Source organism: Papaver somniferum, chromosome 3, assembly GCF_003573695.1.
Source record: "Papaver somniferum cultivar HN1 chromosome 3, ASM357369v1, whole genome shotgun sequence".
NCBI lineage: Eukaryota > Viridiplantae > Streptophyta > Magnoliopsida > Ranunculales > Papaveraceae > Papaver > Papaver somniferum.
In genome coordinates this window covers 162,188,581-162,202,343 of record NC_039360.1, presented here as the reverse complement: position 1 = coordinate 162,202,343, position 13,763 = coordinate 162,188,581, and the positions used below count along the sequence as shown (strand labels likewise).

Below are 13,763 nucleotides of genomic sequence, written 5' to 3'. Positions count from 1 at the left end.
GAATATTGATATTTCCGGCAATGGAATATGTGAGAAGTGCAACAGATGTCAAAAAAATTCAAACTCTTATAAGCTATTATAGATAACAAACATGACCTTAGATTGAAATGAGAAAGATTCTTACAGACCCACATATAACATTTCCCAATATGTTAATCAAACCAAAGCAAAATTTCGGAACCATGAAATCATATGAGACAGCCCAAAATGACATCAACTAAATTGAATTAAAGCTCATCAAAAATAAAAATTGAACTGAGATCATAAAAAGCTTATCGGCATCAATCAATTAATAACCCCTTAATAAATGTTATACGATATAGAAAGATCAAACTAAGAAGAAAAAAAAAATGAAAGAGATGATGAATCAATCAGAAATTCAAGAATACAGAGTAGGATTGATACTTATTTCAAAAAAAAAATGAAAGAGATGGAATATTGATCTTAAAGAAGCGGCAAGTATCTTGATAGGATACTTTTTGATGCTTGTTTGTTTATTTGATTTGATCGAATCATGCATATATGTTGATGTTTTGTTAGTTTGGTACTACTATATCTCCTTCTTCTAATAAGCCCAACCAGACGATTTTAGCAGTTGAAGAAAACAATTAATTATCCACTTCTTATGTAACATTCTCATGATGCCCAACCCAACATCAATCAACCAAAAATTTTCTCTACCTGGCTCTGTTAATCTTTTTTACTAAAAGAGATGGAATAGTCATGAGCTGTTGTTGTTTAACTATCTGATCAGCTTTTTGATCGTTTAATATAATCCTACTATTGATCGATGGACCTTTTCTCCTAGCACGCTACAAAAGCGGCTTGTGGTTCTATTTTCTGCAAGAATACACATTTAGGCCTATTAATATCTGTCTGATATCCGGAATCCGTTTTCGATTATTCGAGATCCCATAGGATTTTATCCGTTTTATCGGATATTGGATATAATATATTATCGGATATTTCTTTCTTACCATGTCGGAGTCGGATTAGCCTATATCTGTTTGTTTAGATATCCGATATGCTAAGGAGTAAGGACGTACTTGTAATTTTCTCCTACCCTAGTTATTTCACTCCACTAGACACTCGAAGTCATTTTTTTTTTCATTTTTTCTTCTCTTCTTAGTTTCTCAGTCGACAGTCGCCTCTCCTGCTCTCCACCCTCGTCGCTCTCGAGTCTCCACTCTGTCTCTGCCTCTCTAGATCAATCAATCACTCAGTTGTTTATCAATCACTCACCCGCTCAATCAGGTACTGATTCTCTTCTATTTTCTATGTTCGATTTTTGTGTTCGATTCATCGATTCACATGAAAATAGGGTTTCTGTCTTGCAATCAAAAATTAAGGTTTGATATGACTTACATGTATGGATGAAATTAGAGAAAGATTTGAGATGGGTTTAACTTAAATATTGATATAGTTTTAGGGTTTGATTGGATTGATCTATTTTTGAGATGGTTTTGTATTCAATGATTTTTCGACCAACGGGTTTTGTATTTGGTAATTCAACTGCCTCTATGACTATAACTACCTATTCTCGTCAATTTATGCTTGGACTACATAGGGTTCTTCTGTTATGAATCTATTTTTTTTTACAATTTCTTTGCTAGGGTTTGAATTTGGCATGTTGCGTTACTTCATGATACAGTAAATTTGGGTTTGATATGAAAATTGGTTGGACTGGAATACACAGGCTACACAGCAAGCACTTGCGAAAATGTTAAAAAACCAGCCAAGGGCAAGACAGTTGCAACCTCAAAGTCAACCCCTTTGCCTCAATCTCAATCTCAATCTCAATCAAATGCTATCGTTTCTAGGGGTGGTTCACAATCACAAAGTGTTCAAGCTTCAGCAATTGGCTCAACACCGGGTACTAGTGACACTAGGAGATTACCAGAACCAGAAGAGAACCTAGCTGATGATAACATGCCAGGCTCTCATACAGATGATGAAGATGGAGAAGCTGGTGAGGATCCACTGATAACTGCTCTGAAGAAAAAGCTTAGAGCAATAAGGTCACCAGTGTGGGATGAATTTGAAAGGGATTGTAAAGTTAGACATAAGAAGAAAACACACGTGAGGGAAGCTGTTGTACTAGGTACATGCCATCATTGCAAGAAGGTAGTTGATGCTGATAGTGTCAGTGGTACTACAAGATTGCGTAATCATCTAAAGATTTGCCAAAAGAGACCACAAAACAAGGATGGACAACAACAGATTTCTACTTCACTGAAAACAGCAGGTAACAAAGATTTAAAATTATCTAATTGGCAGTATGATCCTGCATTTTCTAGGGAATATATGGTTAAAATGATTGCTAAGCATGATTACCCTCTCAACATGGCTCAACATTTTTACTTTAGAATGTTTTGCAAGTCTTTGAACCCTGTTGTTAATATCATGAGTAGAAACACAACCAGAAGTGATGTGATGAAGTTTTTTCATGAACAGAAACTAGAATTGCAAGTAGAATTGGATAATCTGACCTCTAGATGTTGTCTTACAACTGATATGTGGACTGTTAAGCATACTAAAGATGGGTATTGTTGTGTAACATGACACTACATAGATGATGAATGGAATTTGGTTAAGAAAACATTAACTTATATTTTAGTGCCAGCACCACACACAGGAGATGTTCTCACAGAATGTATCAAAACTTGCACTATTGAATGGAGCATAGATATGAAATTCCTTTCTTTAACTGTTGATAATGCTGCTGCTAATGGTGTGATGATGAGAAATTTGATTAAGTGGCTAAATAATAAGGATTGTCTAGTTCTTGATGGGGAATTGTTTCACATGAGGTGTGCCAACCACATTCTTCATTTGGTTGTCCTAGATGGTATGAAAGTTGCTGCTAAGTTTGTGCAATCAATTAGAGATTGCGTTAAGTATGTTAAAGCTTCACAAGCTAGGAAAGAGAGGTTTGAAACGGCACTGTCACAATGTAGGTTGTCTGGAAAGGCAGTTAGTCTTGACGTGGACACTCGATTGAACTCAGTTTTTCTTATGCTTAAAAATGCAATTGAGTTGAAAAAAGGGTTTCAAAGATTTGTTGTCCTTGATCCTGAATTCGATTGTATACCAAGTGAAAACGAGTGGAAACAAGGGGTAGTTATTTGCAAGTGTTTAGAGGTGTTTAATGATGTTTCAACCAGGTTTGCAGGGATGAAGTATCCAACTGCAAATCTGTACTACAATGGGGTCTATGAAGTTAACAAGTGCATCAAACAATGGGAAGACAGTGAGTATGCGTATATCAGAGAAATGGGATTGAAGATGAGGGAGAAGTTCGATGTGTATTGGATTGAAAGTAATTTGGTTATGGGCATCGGAGTTGTGTTAGATCCTAGATAAAAAGCCAGATGGGTAGAGTTTCGTTATAAGAAGTTGTATGGAACTGGCTATGCAGTGGAGTATAACAAATTCAAAACAAAATTGACAACTATTTTTTATGAGTATGATTCACAAAACTCAAATGCAGATGAACACTATTTTGGCGCCCGCAGCTCTGTCTCTAGCTCAAGTATGATGGATTCAGACAATCCAGATGAAGCACATGATCTTGAATATGCTGAGTTTATGATGGAGAACATTGAATTTGAGGTGCAGAAGTCTGAGTTGGACAAGTATTTAGAAGAACCAATGCTTAACAAAGGCTCACCAAAATATGAGTATTTGTTTGAAATCTTAAGTTGGTGGAAGCTAAGTGCACCTAAGTACCCAACTCTTGCAAAGATGGCAAGATATGTCTTGGCTGTCCCAGTCACCAGTGTGGCATCCGAATCAATGTTCAGTGCAGGTGGTAGAGTGCTTACAACACACAGAGCTTCATTAGATCCAGAGCTTGTTGAAGCATTGTTGTGCTTAAGCGATTGGTTGCTAGATTTCATTTGTGAAGGTAAAATTTTTTTTTTCTTTTTTTTTTGCTTAAACTCAGTGCATAGATCCATCTGTAATATGTTATTCTTCTTAGTTCCTATTGAAATATGTTATGACTACATAAGAGAAAAGCATACCGGATGCTGGTTTTGACCAGTATATTTTGATTTAGAGAGCAATGAGCAGTACAAAACAAACTATCTACTTAGATGTTTTTTCTGAAATACTACTAATCTCTATTTATTGTTACTTGTTAGCACTTCAATTTGGATCTAATCTATGTGTGTTTTTCTGGATGCAGATATGGAAAATTTGGAAATCAACGACGAATGAAGTCAAGACTCAAGAGGGTCAGAGGCTGGAGCCTGGAGAGGAGAGTGACAGATACTTATCTTACTTTCTATAGCATTTGTTTGTGTTTCTTTTCATGTATGTGTGTGTAAGAGACTTACTTAGAGACATAACTACTTAAGAGTAATGTTTTAAGACTTTTTGAAGACAATTTGGATGGTATGTATGAGAAATTTAACTTAAATATCACCTTTGCTGCTCTGCATATGGTATTACAGACAATAGTTGGTTTTCTTGTCAGAATCGAATATTATCGGATAAATATCCGATATCCGATAGCTTAACCTATCGGAATCGATATCTGATTTTGATATCCTATAGGATATTATCGGATATCGAATATCAGATAATGCTTAACCTGTCGGATATCGGAATTCTAAATATCCGACGGATATTCTTCCATTAACAGGCCTATACACATTTATGAGACCAAGGGGGTCTTGGCGGAAACTCAAAGACAGATAGAGTGATAGTAGTACTTGATGGTGATGATATTCCTCAGTATAGGTAGGAGCCACTCGCATAAACAACTCTCTGGAAGACAAAATACATGCTTCAGCAGAATGCTTTTGTTTTTATACTCTCAATCCCACCACCCTCACCAATACTAATCTCCCAAATCGTACTCAAATTCATATTAATCCGTACTTCAATGTTTCCACTGCGATATATATGGTGCACTGCACACCGTGTTCATGCCTTTACGTCATCACCTTACTCATCTTTGAGCAGGAAACTCATATGGCTATCATATATGCAATTTAATCTAGGAAACTCGCTTGCATGTGCCCAAATCTACCTATAAAAAAAATCACCCCGAGGTGCATTTTCACATATACCTGTATTCTCTTTGATTACCAATTCAGTTGCTTCCTAGCACAATTTGGTCCCACTACCATTTTTTCTCTCATGACAATTGCATGCATTAATCCTTTCCTCCTATTAATTGGCAACCATGAACCACCTATGGTCCTATATACCCTAGCAACTTTAATTTACTAAAGAATAGGAGGTTGGTTCCCCTTCTCTCATTAAATTCTACTATGAAATGAAAATAACATACCCTTGTAGTACTACTACAATTGTTTGTTTCTCCTTCTTTAACATTTTTTTTTTTCTTCGCAAAATTGGTCAATTAACCCAATAACCATAATTTTTGGATGAAAAAGATATGTAAAATTTGATATTGTTTAAAGGGCAAAGCTATGGTATATTAGTTATTCCGTAAAAAGGTCCGAGAACAGTTGGACTCTTTAAAAACCAAACAACCATGTGCGCGGACGAGTGAGTTATTCCTATTTTTACCAATTTAACCTCCTGGTCGCGTTAGGTAGAGTTACTGGGGTTAGGTTGGTTGGTTATATCTCGACAAACAGGTTCTAAGAAATTGGATTAAAAAAGGGAAGAAGAGAAATAGATGAAGAACATACCAACTTTGCTCAATCGGTTGAGTTGCTTCCATTGATTGGATTTTCTGTGACCATGAATACAACAAGTAGCATCAAGGTATGTGTCAACTTTGAATGAGAAAACAGTGATCAACATTAGGTTGTTGTCGGTGATATAAGGAGTGAACGGAGATGATTGGGAGTGGTTTTTGGTTGCCATTAGAACATGTTTTCGAAGAAGTGAATTGGATCCGTACAATTTGTGGAGACTAATGATGCGTTTTTAGAGGTTGATGTGTTCTGCAGAAAAAGGGCTTCACTCAGGCAGTCTCCAAAGTGCAGCTGGTATACGTATCCCCTTCAGTTGCCAGATGCACATTTAATTCTTGGCCTGAACCACCAGATTTTCCATGTTTGCGGGCTGATTGGTAACTATTTTAGAGTTTGGGATTAGGAAAAATGGGGTTGTGAGGAATTAGAATTTGAAGCCCGTGAAGACAGAGGAAATAATGAAGTTTACAGCCAAGAAATTGATAAAGCTTATAAGGTAAGGAGATCTTCAACACCTTCTACATGGAATATTCTCAAGCCGTATGTAATGCGCAAAAAAATACCTGTATGCGTGGTTCTTCGATTCGGTTTTAATATGCCTTGTAGCAGAAAGAACAGGAAACAATACATGAATGATCATGTTTATTAGAGTGAGCCAACTGCACCACATAAGCATGGCCAGCACAATTTTTTTTATCGCCCATACATTTCAAATGGCAGTCAGTGGTTTTGCAACTTGGCTTACATTATTTTTAAATTGGCAGAGATTTGGTGTACAATTTCCCGAGCGTTCAAGAGAAGCAGTTCGCTACGCCTTTAGTGCTGAGACATTCTCAGTTTGGCTATGGAGTGCCAAGTGATACTTCACAGAGACTTGACGAAGTTACTGCATCAGAAACGGAAAACTTTAGGTGAGACTTATAATGGGCGGGATTAGTTATTTGTTGGCAATTCCTGTTATTTATTATTGTATTAATCGTTATAACAACCACGGTTTGAGGTTTTCTGAAGTCTTCTTTGACTAGCCTTTTCTGTAAAATCTCATTTTGTTTATTTCAGTTTGTCAAATTTGCGGAGTGTTCTGGAGCTCTTAATTGACATGCTACAAGCTGTGAACCAAATTGACTGTGAGGTAAGTAGTTTGCAAGAGATTATTAAAATTGTGAGGAAGAAGGTGTGTTTCTTTTTGCAAAAATATCTGAACACATCTTTAAACATGCAAGGCCAGGTACCAAGGTGAGATGTATCTTGGATATCTTTGTTTGGAAATGAGAAAATGTATGATCAGTGGATACTGCTCTCTTTTGTAGAGTGCTTGAATTATGATCAAGGCCATGAATGCTTTTGTAGGTTATTAAAGATGAAGTGATAGTTGATTTAGTTGGCCAGTGCCGCTCCAACCAGAGAAAGCTTATTTTGTCACTAGTCGTGTTTCTTTCTTGGTCGGCCCACACTGCTGTAGCAGTCATCTAGTCTACTTATATCCGTACGGAGTGTTATGTTTAATGAATTTTCTGTTGAGTTAACTCTTTTTTACGCCTTGCCATCTAATAATGGACGGGTAAAAGGATTATGCATAGATCGCTGTGCAAGCTTCGTAGTTAAATGCTTTCCCTTGTTTCAACATTTAGGATTAATTTCTCCCGTACTAGGCCATACCACGTGAGTTATATGTCTATAAGCTAATGAGGCATTTCTTTTCCAACCCTGAGAACAAAAAGTTGCACACCCTTCTGTTGGGGGAAACTTGCAAAATCGGAGCCGCTATGTGCAGTATGAAAACAACACAAGCAATGAAACACAATGCGAGAATAATACAACTATGACGATATAAGAAGCAATCATGCAACACCGGCAATTGCGTGGAAAAGCCCCTCCAATGTGAAGGGTAAAAAACCACGGAAAATCTTCCACTATAATCAAACAATGGGTTGCACAAAGTTCTCCCAATTTAGGGATACAATCTTCTTCAAGGTGCATATAGCACTTGATAACAATTTGCCTAAATTACACTCACCCCAAAGAATGGATCAACAATTCATTCATCGATAAGATGAGATTCACAACAATTAATCAAGAACAAAAGTAGAAGTACTCGCAACTAAGGTTTGAACAAACCCTAAAAATCTCCAAACTTGAATAGAAGAATAGGTGCACCAAATCGATGGAAAATGCTCACCAAGACCTGGCAAACACACCCTTCGCAAAAGCCCCTTCTTCCCTCAAACTTCTCCACCGATCTCTCCCTTTTTTCTCTCTTCTCTTACAGCCGCCACAAAACTCAGGGCCTGTTTGGTAGTGTTTTTCAAAACAGTTTTCAAAAATAGTTTTCTACTGTTTTTAAAACAGACCTTTTTTCATTGTTTTCATTTTCTAAAAGCTGTTTGGTATGGCTGTTTTCAAAAACATATTTTTCAAAACATATTTTTCAAAATTAGTTATATGTTAAAACTAATAATTCAAAAAGTAGTTATGAGCTTGCACAAATATTTTACACATAACAACAATTTTACATATTTGTATAAGCTAAAGGTGTTGGTGGTGATGTCGGCGTTGATGATAAATCCACATTGTCCCTGCTATGTCATCTCTAACATTATTCATCAGCTCAATATTCGCTGCGCTTACATCAATGTCAATTGATGTGCTTTCTTGACCAGTACTTGAACTTTCTTCATCTGCCACTAGAAGATCTTCTGCCATGAACTGACTAAACAGTTCGTCATTCCTTGAATTTAAGCGAATGAAGTTGTGTAAAGTACAACATGCAACGGGAATGAGTCTTTGTCTGCGAAGTGGATAATTTGGCATGCATTTCAATATTGGAAACCTACTTTTCCACACTCCAAAACAACGTTCAATAACATTACGTAAAGAGGAGTGCCTATGATTGAATAATTCCATAGGACCCTTTGCTTGTCGACTTCTTCCCCTAAAATCACGCAAGTGATACCGTTCTCCACGATAGGGTGTCAGAAACCCAGGCATGTTTGTGTAAGCGGAGTCAACAACATAGTACCTTCCTACATTCAAATTACCAGTTGCTAACTTCATCAATTCAACAGACAGTTGGAACATGAACATTTATCATCTTAAACACTATCTCAAGGTACAACAATTCAGATATTGCATGGACAGATTGATCTATTAAAGTATTAAATGTAAGCTAACAAGAATTAAAGTAATATGTATTCAATACCTTCTCTGGGCATTGGGAATTTGTTTTCTTCGTTCGATATGGCATCCATGAGTACTCTTGCATCATTGGCAGTTCCTTCCCATCCCGTATATACAAATGTGAACAACATATCAAACGAGCAAGCACACATAATGTTCTGCGTGATTTGAGCTTTTCTGCCTCGAAATGGAATTTGTTTAGAAGCAGGTACACAAGCACTAATATGAGTTCCATCAATAGCACCAACACAATCCTGTTTTGAATTATCAATTGTAAAGGCTAAGCTAAAGATGCTAAAACCAAGATGAATATCAACTGTAAAGAAACAAACATGCATATAAGATACATTAACAAGTAATATGGGAATGAGAGCCATACCACAAACCATGGATAGAATTTAGGATTTGTCATAATCTCTGGAGGTACCTCATCCATATTGGGAGGTTTAATTATGAGGCATCCAAGGCGACATAATGCTTTTAAAACCTTCTTAAAGTGCCTGTATACGGTCTCATTCGAATGTTGAAACATCTCTGCAACCACTCTATTGCGCATTGATTGACTAACAGTAGCCAAAAATATTCCAACTGCCTCTTCGACACTTACTGATCTATCATCTTGTAAGAAGTCATTGGTCCTTAAAGTTGAACATAACAGCATAAATGTAGAAGGATCCATTCTCATCAAGTTGTACATTCGTCTTGGATGTCCATTCAGTAACTCAAAAATAAACTCTCTCCCACTAAGCACTGATGTCATCATTGGTATCTTAATATAACGCTTATGCAACTCCTTAACCATAAGCAATTCCATAAACGAGTCTTCCGAGTCTGAGGATGAGTCACTTGATGAACTTGTATCCCTGGATTCCATTTTAATACTCTGGTAAAACACAAGAGTATTACTGCCTGATGCAAAAGATAAATGATTATAAGAAGAAAGGTCGACGCATCATGACCAATCCTAAAAATACTAACATGCAACAGATAAGTACTAATAAGAAGACAACTAAAACTATTAGTAATGCTAGTGTTATGATACAGAACTAGAAGACTGAGGAGGAAGCGTAGGAAGGCTTGAAAGATTTAGAGCATTAGCGAACTTATAATATGAGATTTAGAGAAATCACTTCATAGATAATCCAGAACACAAATTTATAAATAAGAAAAACTTGTTCCCTCATTCGCATTGTCTTGATGATGTGCAGTGGCGAATGACGAATGTTCTATTCATAGATTTAAGCTGGAAACAATGGAAAAGTAAAGCTACATACCTGGACTTTTGATATGCCAGTTAACAACCAAATCTCTTCCAAATACTCCCTTTGGTACAGTGCCTACACAAAGAAAATACATATTGTTATTACAAGCACAATGAATAACAATAAAAAATAAACTTTTACTGAATCAACATAAACCTATTACTAATTACTATCAAAAAAAGCAAATCACACAAAACCAAGCTCACATTAACATAAATATTGTGTCACAGTGTAACTTCAAGTTCTAAATCACAACACTCAACAACCCTTAACCGAGTTCAGTTTCTTAAAAAAAAAAACATATTACAAACTCTTAAGCCACATAATTCTCCTTGATTCTTTCATTTTCTTAAAAATTCTCCTATAGTCAGGGTTTCTGAACTTGTCAATGGCTTTGAGATATACATCATCTTCCACTCCTTCCATGTTGTCCAATATATCCATACAATCTTCAATAGATGATATCTCGGTGCTGGTACAAAGAGGAGATGTTACTTCCTTATCCTTCTTACGTTCAGCCTTCGCTTTTGTTACTTCAGCTTTAACTTTGAGATTTTCAGTCCATGCTACAAGTGCATCATCAAACCTTGATGATTTAGTCGCCTTTCGCTGAGGGAGATCAATAGGAAGATCTAAAGCACGTCGCTGTATGTTTGACTGTGTGTGTGATGAAGGGTGACTCGTGTCTCCAGAGCTAGCGGGTTCTACATGTACCCCTTTGCCAAGGAATTCTGTTTCCAAGTCTCTTTCGGTGTCTGAGTCAGGAGGAGACCGTGTTGATGCATTAGACATGCTTCCAGATGCTGTTGTGCTATTAAATATCTCCCCAAGCATATAATAATTGTCTAACCCCTTTTTACGGAAGGATTTTGCACCAGGATATTTCTGCATTTGGGAGTGTTACACATGCATTATACTCTTGAACTACATTATGTACCTATATTATGTACAAGTAATATCTTAGTGTAAACATTTATGCGCATACCTTCAAGTAACGCTTCCAAGCATCATCACTTGCAGTGACAGTGTTTGCAACTGGATCCCAACCCATACCGGTATCACTCACTAACCTTGCAAATTCCCTATGCTCTATACGTAGTCGATTGAATTTAGCTTTCAACTTAGGAATGCTGTATCTCTTACCAAACTTAGCAAAGAGAGCATTATCTATTTTCCCCATTTCTTTCTTCCCAATGTAGTGGTTTGTAACCCTTTTTGGCTTCTCATGCAACCATTGAACAAAGTAATCCACAATATACTGTGGCCATGTGCGGATATCATCTACATTATCATCACTTGATAGAGAAGCCATCTTTTTTTCTACAGAATACTTACTGTATAAAACTTAAAGAAAAATTCAGTGGAGTCCACCACATGGTACTTACGTAAGAAAAAAAAAAGAATTGTAATAACAATATCCAGTAAGGATCCCTAGTTTTAGTTAATAAACTAGTTGTTAATAAACTAAACTATGTAAATAAATAAAGCAGAAGAACTACCAAGTACTAACCTCGATGAAATTTGTGTATTTAGGATCCCTATTAACCACCAAACGATGAACCTGTAAAGTGAAATCAGGCTCAAAATTCTAAACTTCATTTCAACAAACACAATCGGAGTTTGAATAACTGAAATCTAAAGGAAAAAGAAAACAAACATCACCAAATCTAGATAATAAAGAAATACAGAGATTCAAAATTGGTTAAAAAGAACCAATTTTTCCAAGAGAGTGAAATAAAATTATACCAAATTGACAAACCCAGAAACCAAATTAGCAGAACCCTAACCTGATTCTCAACAGAAATAGAAACACAAATCAAACAGAACCTATTACAGCAGATCCTCAAGATTTCCCCAATTGCAAACTCTTACACCGCCAAAAAAAAATCGAACAACAACCAGGATATTAAATTCCTTAAAAGAAATAAAATTTCATACAAAACCCACTTCATAGAACTTCAATTTCCCTATTAATCAACATTCACATCGAAATCAAAAAGCACAATCCAAACATATTGAAACCAACCTTATAAACCAGAGAGAAATTAAAAAGCCCTAATTTCTCTCCTTTAGGTCCTGGATTTGAATCAGAGAAGATAAGAGTTATTTTACTAAGAAATCAGAAGAGAAAGAGAGAATATTTCTGAAATTGAGTTAGGGTTTGAAGGATGGGGTGTTATGTTTCAGAAGATTGAGCAGTAAAGAGTTTCAGGGAGAGCAGTATACCAAATCAATCAGTACATTTATTTCAAATCATATACCCATTATTCCAAAAAGGGATTAGCTAATAACCGTAGAGAAATCGAAAAGAAAATCATACATGCAACCCAGAAATTGTAATAGATATTCATACCTAAAAAGTGCTGCAAACCCTAGAACTTGATACCAAATCAATCAACCCATCTGCTTCAAATCAAACACCCGATTAGTCCAAAGGGAGATTCACTGATAGCCTAAAAGAAATCGAAACAAAATCATGAAAACGATCATGAAAACAAAATCAACCCACCTCCTTTGGGAACTGCTCGTTTCTGAAGGAGAAGAAGGAAAAAAATGAAAACGATGAAAACGATGAAATGTTGTTTTCGTTTTAGGTGTTTTCAAAAACAAAAAACGGGTAAAAAACGTTTTTAGAAAAACTGCTACCAAACACGTTTTCCCATCGTTTTCTGTTTTCCCTGTTTTTGAAAAGTGAAAACTGTTTTGAAAAACACTACCAAACAGGCCCTCACTCTCTGTTTTGTTTCCGGGACTTCACTCGCTGAGAAGAAGAAGGACCCACGTCACCCACAGTACAATCCTAGTCAGATTCTATTTAATCGCCACGTGAAATAAGCCATAAAGTTATTTTCTTTCTAGCTCCTACACCTGATGTCGCTGTATTTTTATTCCCATTTGCTTTCCAGTAGAGAGAGACCAGACGAGAGAGATTCAGACAGTAGAGAGAGACTAGTGGGGAAGGAGTTAAATTCAAAGCTCACACTTTAATGGTGTTCAACCCCTCATTCAATTTTTCACCTCAAAGTTCCTGATTTCATCAACTAATCTTCCATTTTCAGTCATATCCCGGTAACATCCCGGCCAAAAAAAACTTCAAAGTCAGTCAAATCTCCTTCCTTTCTGTCTAGGAATGAAACCCTAAGCATTTTCAGTGAGAACGAGAAAGTGGGTCATTCTATTTCACTTTCAGGTCCTGGTCTTCTCAGATTACAGTTCTTCTGGTGGGTGTGCTTTGTTGAAATTGATTGATTTCAGCGAGAAATTGTTGATTGGGGGAATGCCGGATTCAATGAAGTGTTCATCTGTTACCTTCCTGTAAGTTATCTCCCTTGCTGTCAATTTCGAAACATTGATCTTCATAACATTCAACACTAGTATAATTTCAATGCTAGTTGTTTACATGATAATTTTATCGACTAATTCTATGGAAATGATGATTTCAATGGTAGTTGTTTACATCCTTGGCTAGTTTTCTTTGGTTTTAATCATACATTCTCTTAATTGGCTAGTTCAAATTGAACAAACACACAGGACCAAAGAGGATTAATGTTACATGTATTGATACATTTTTTAAGAAGAAACATACTTTGCCAATGAGAAAGAGTAGATTGTTGAACTGTTACTCGGGTTATCTGTTTCAAAGATA

At 36.3% G+C, this 13,763-nt stretch overlaps 2 protein-coding genes and 1 long non-coding RNA gene across 3 annotated transcripts; all 3 read right to left on the bottom strand.

The window, feature by feature from the left end:
- Window positions 1-8,175: 8,175 nt before the first annotated feature.
- On the bottom strand, window positions 8,176-10,143 carry LOC113357868. Its single transcript, XM_026601355.1, has 4 exons — window positions 10,130-10,143; window positions 9,235-9,760; window positions 8,878-9,109; window positions 8,176-8,701 (listed from the first exon to the last, which is right to left on the bottom strand). The coding sequence occupies exons 2-4, from the start codon at window positions 9,727-9,729 to the stop codon at window positions 8,205-8,207; spliced, it is 1,224 nt and encodes a 407-aa protein (XP_026457140.1). The 5' UTR covers window positions 9,730-9,760; window positions 10,130-10,143; the 3' UTR covers window positions 8,176-8,204.
- Window positions 10,144-10,303: 160 nt separating this feature from the next.
- LOC113360257 (L10-interacting MYB domain-containing protein-like) lies at window positions 10,304-11,297 on the bottom strand. The gene is made up of 2 exons (XM_026603785.1): window positions 11,103-11,297; window positions 10,304-11,002 (listed from the first exon to the last, which is right to left on the bottom strand). Exons 1-2 carry the CDS (start codon window positions 11,295-11,297, stop codon window positions 10,421-10,423), a joined length of 777 nt encoding a protein of 258 aa, XP_026459570.1. The 3' UTR covers window positions 10,304-10,420.
- A 53-nt stretch (window positions 11,298-11,350) lies between these two features.
- On the bottom strand, window positions 11,351-12,838 carry LOC113357869. Its single transcript, XR_003363970.1, has 4 exons — window positions 12,627-12,838; window positions 12,471-12,520; window positions 11,628-11,678; window positions 11,351-11,451 (listed from the first exon to the last, which is right to left on the bottom strand). It is a non-coding gene; the product is annotated as an uncharacterized LOC113357869 (long non-coding RNA).
- Window positions 12,839-13,763: the final 925 nt, after the last annotated feature.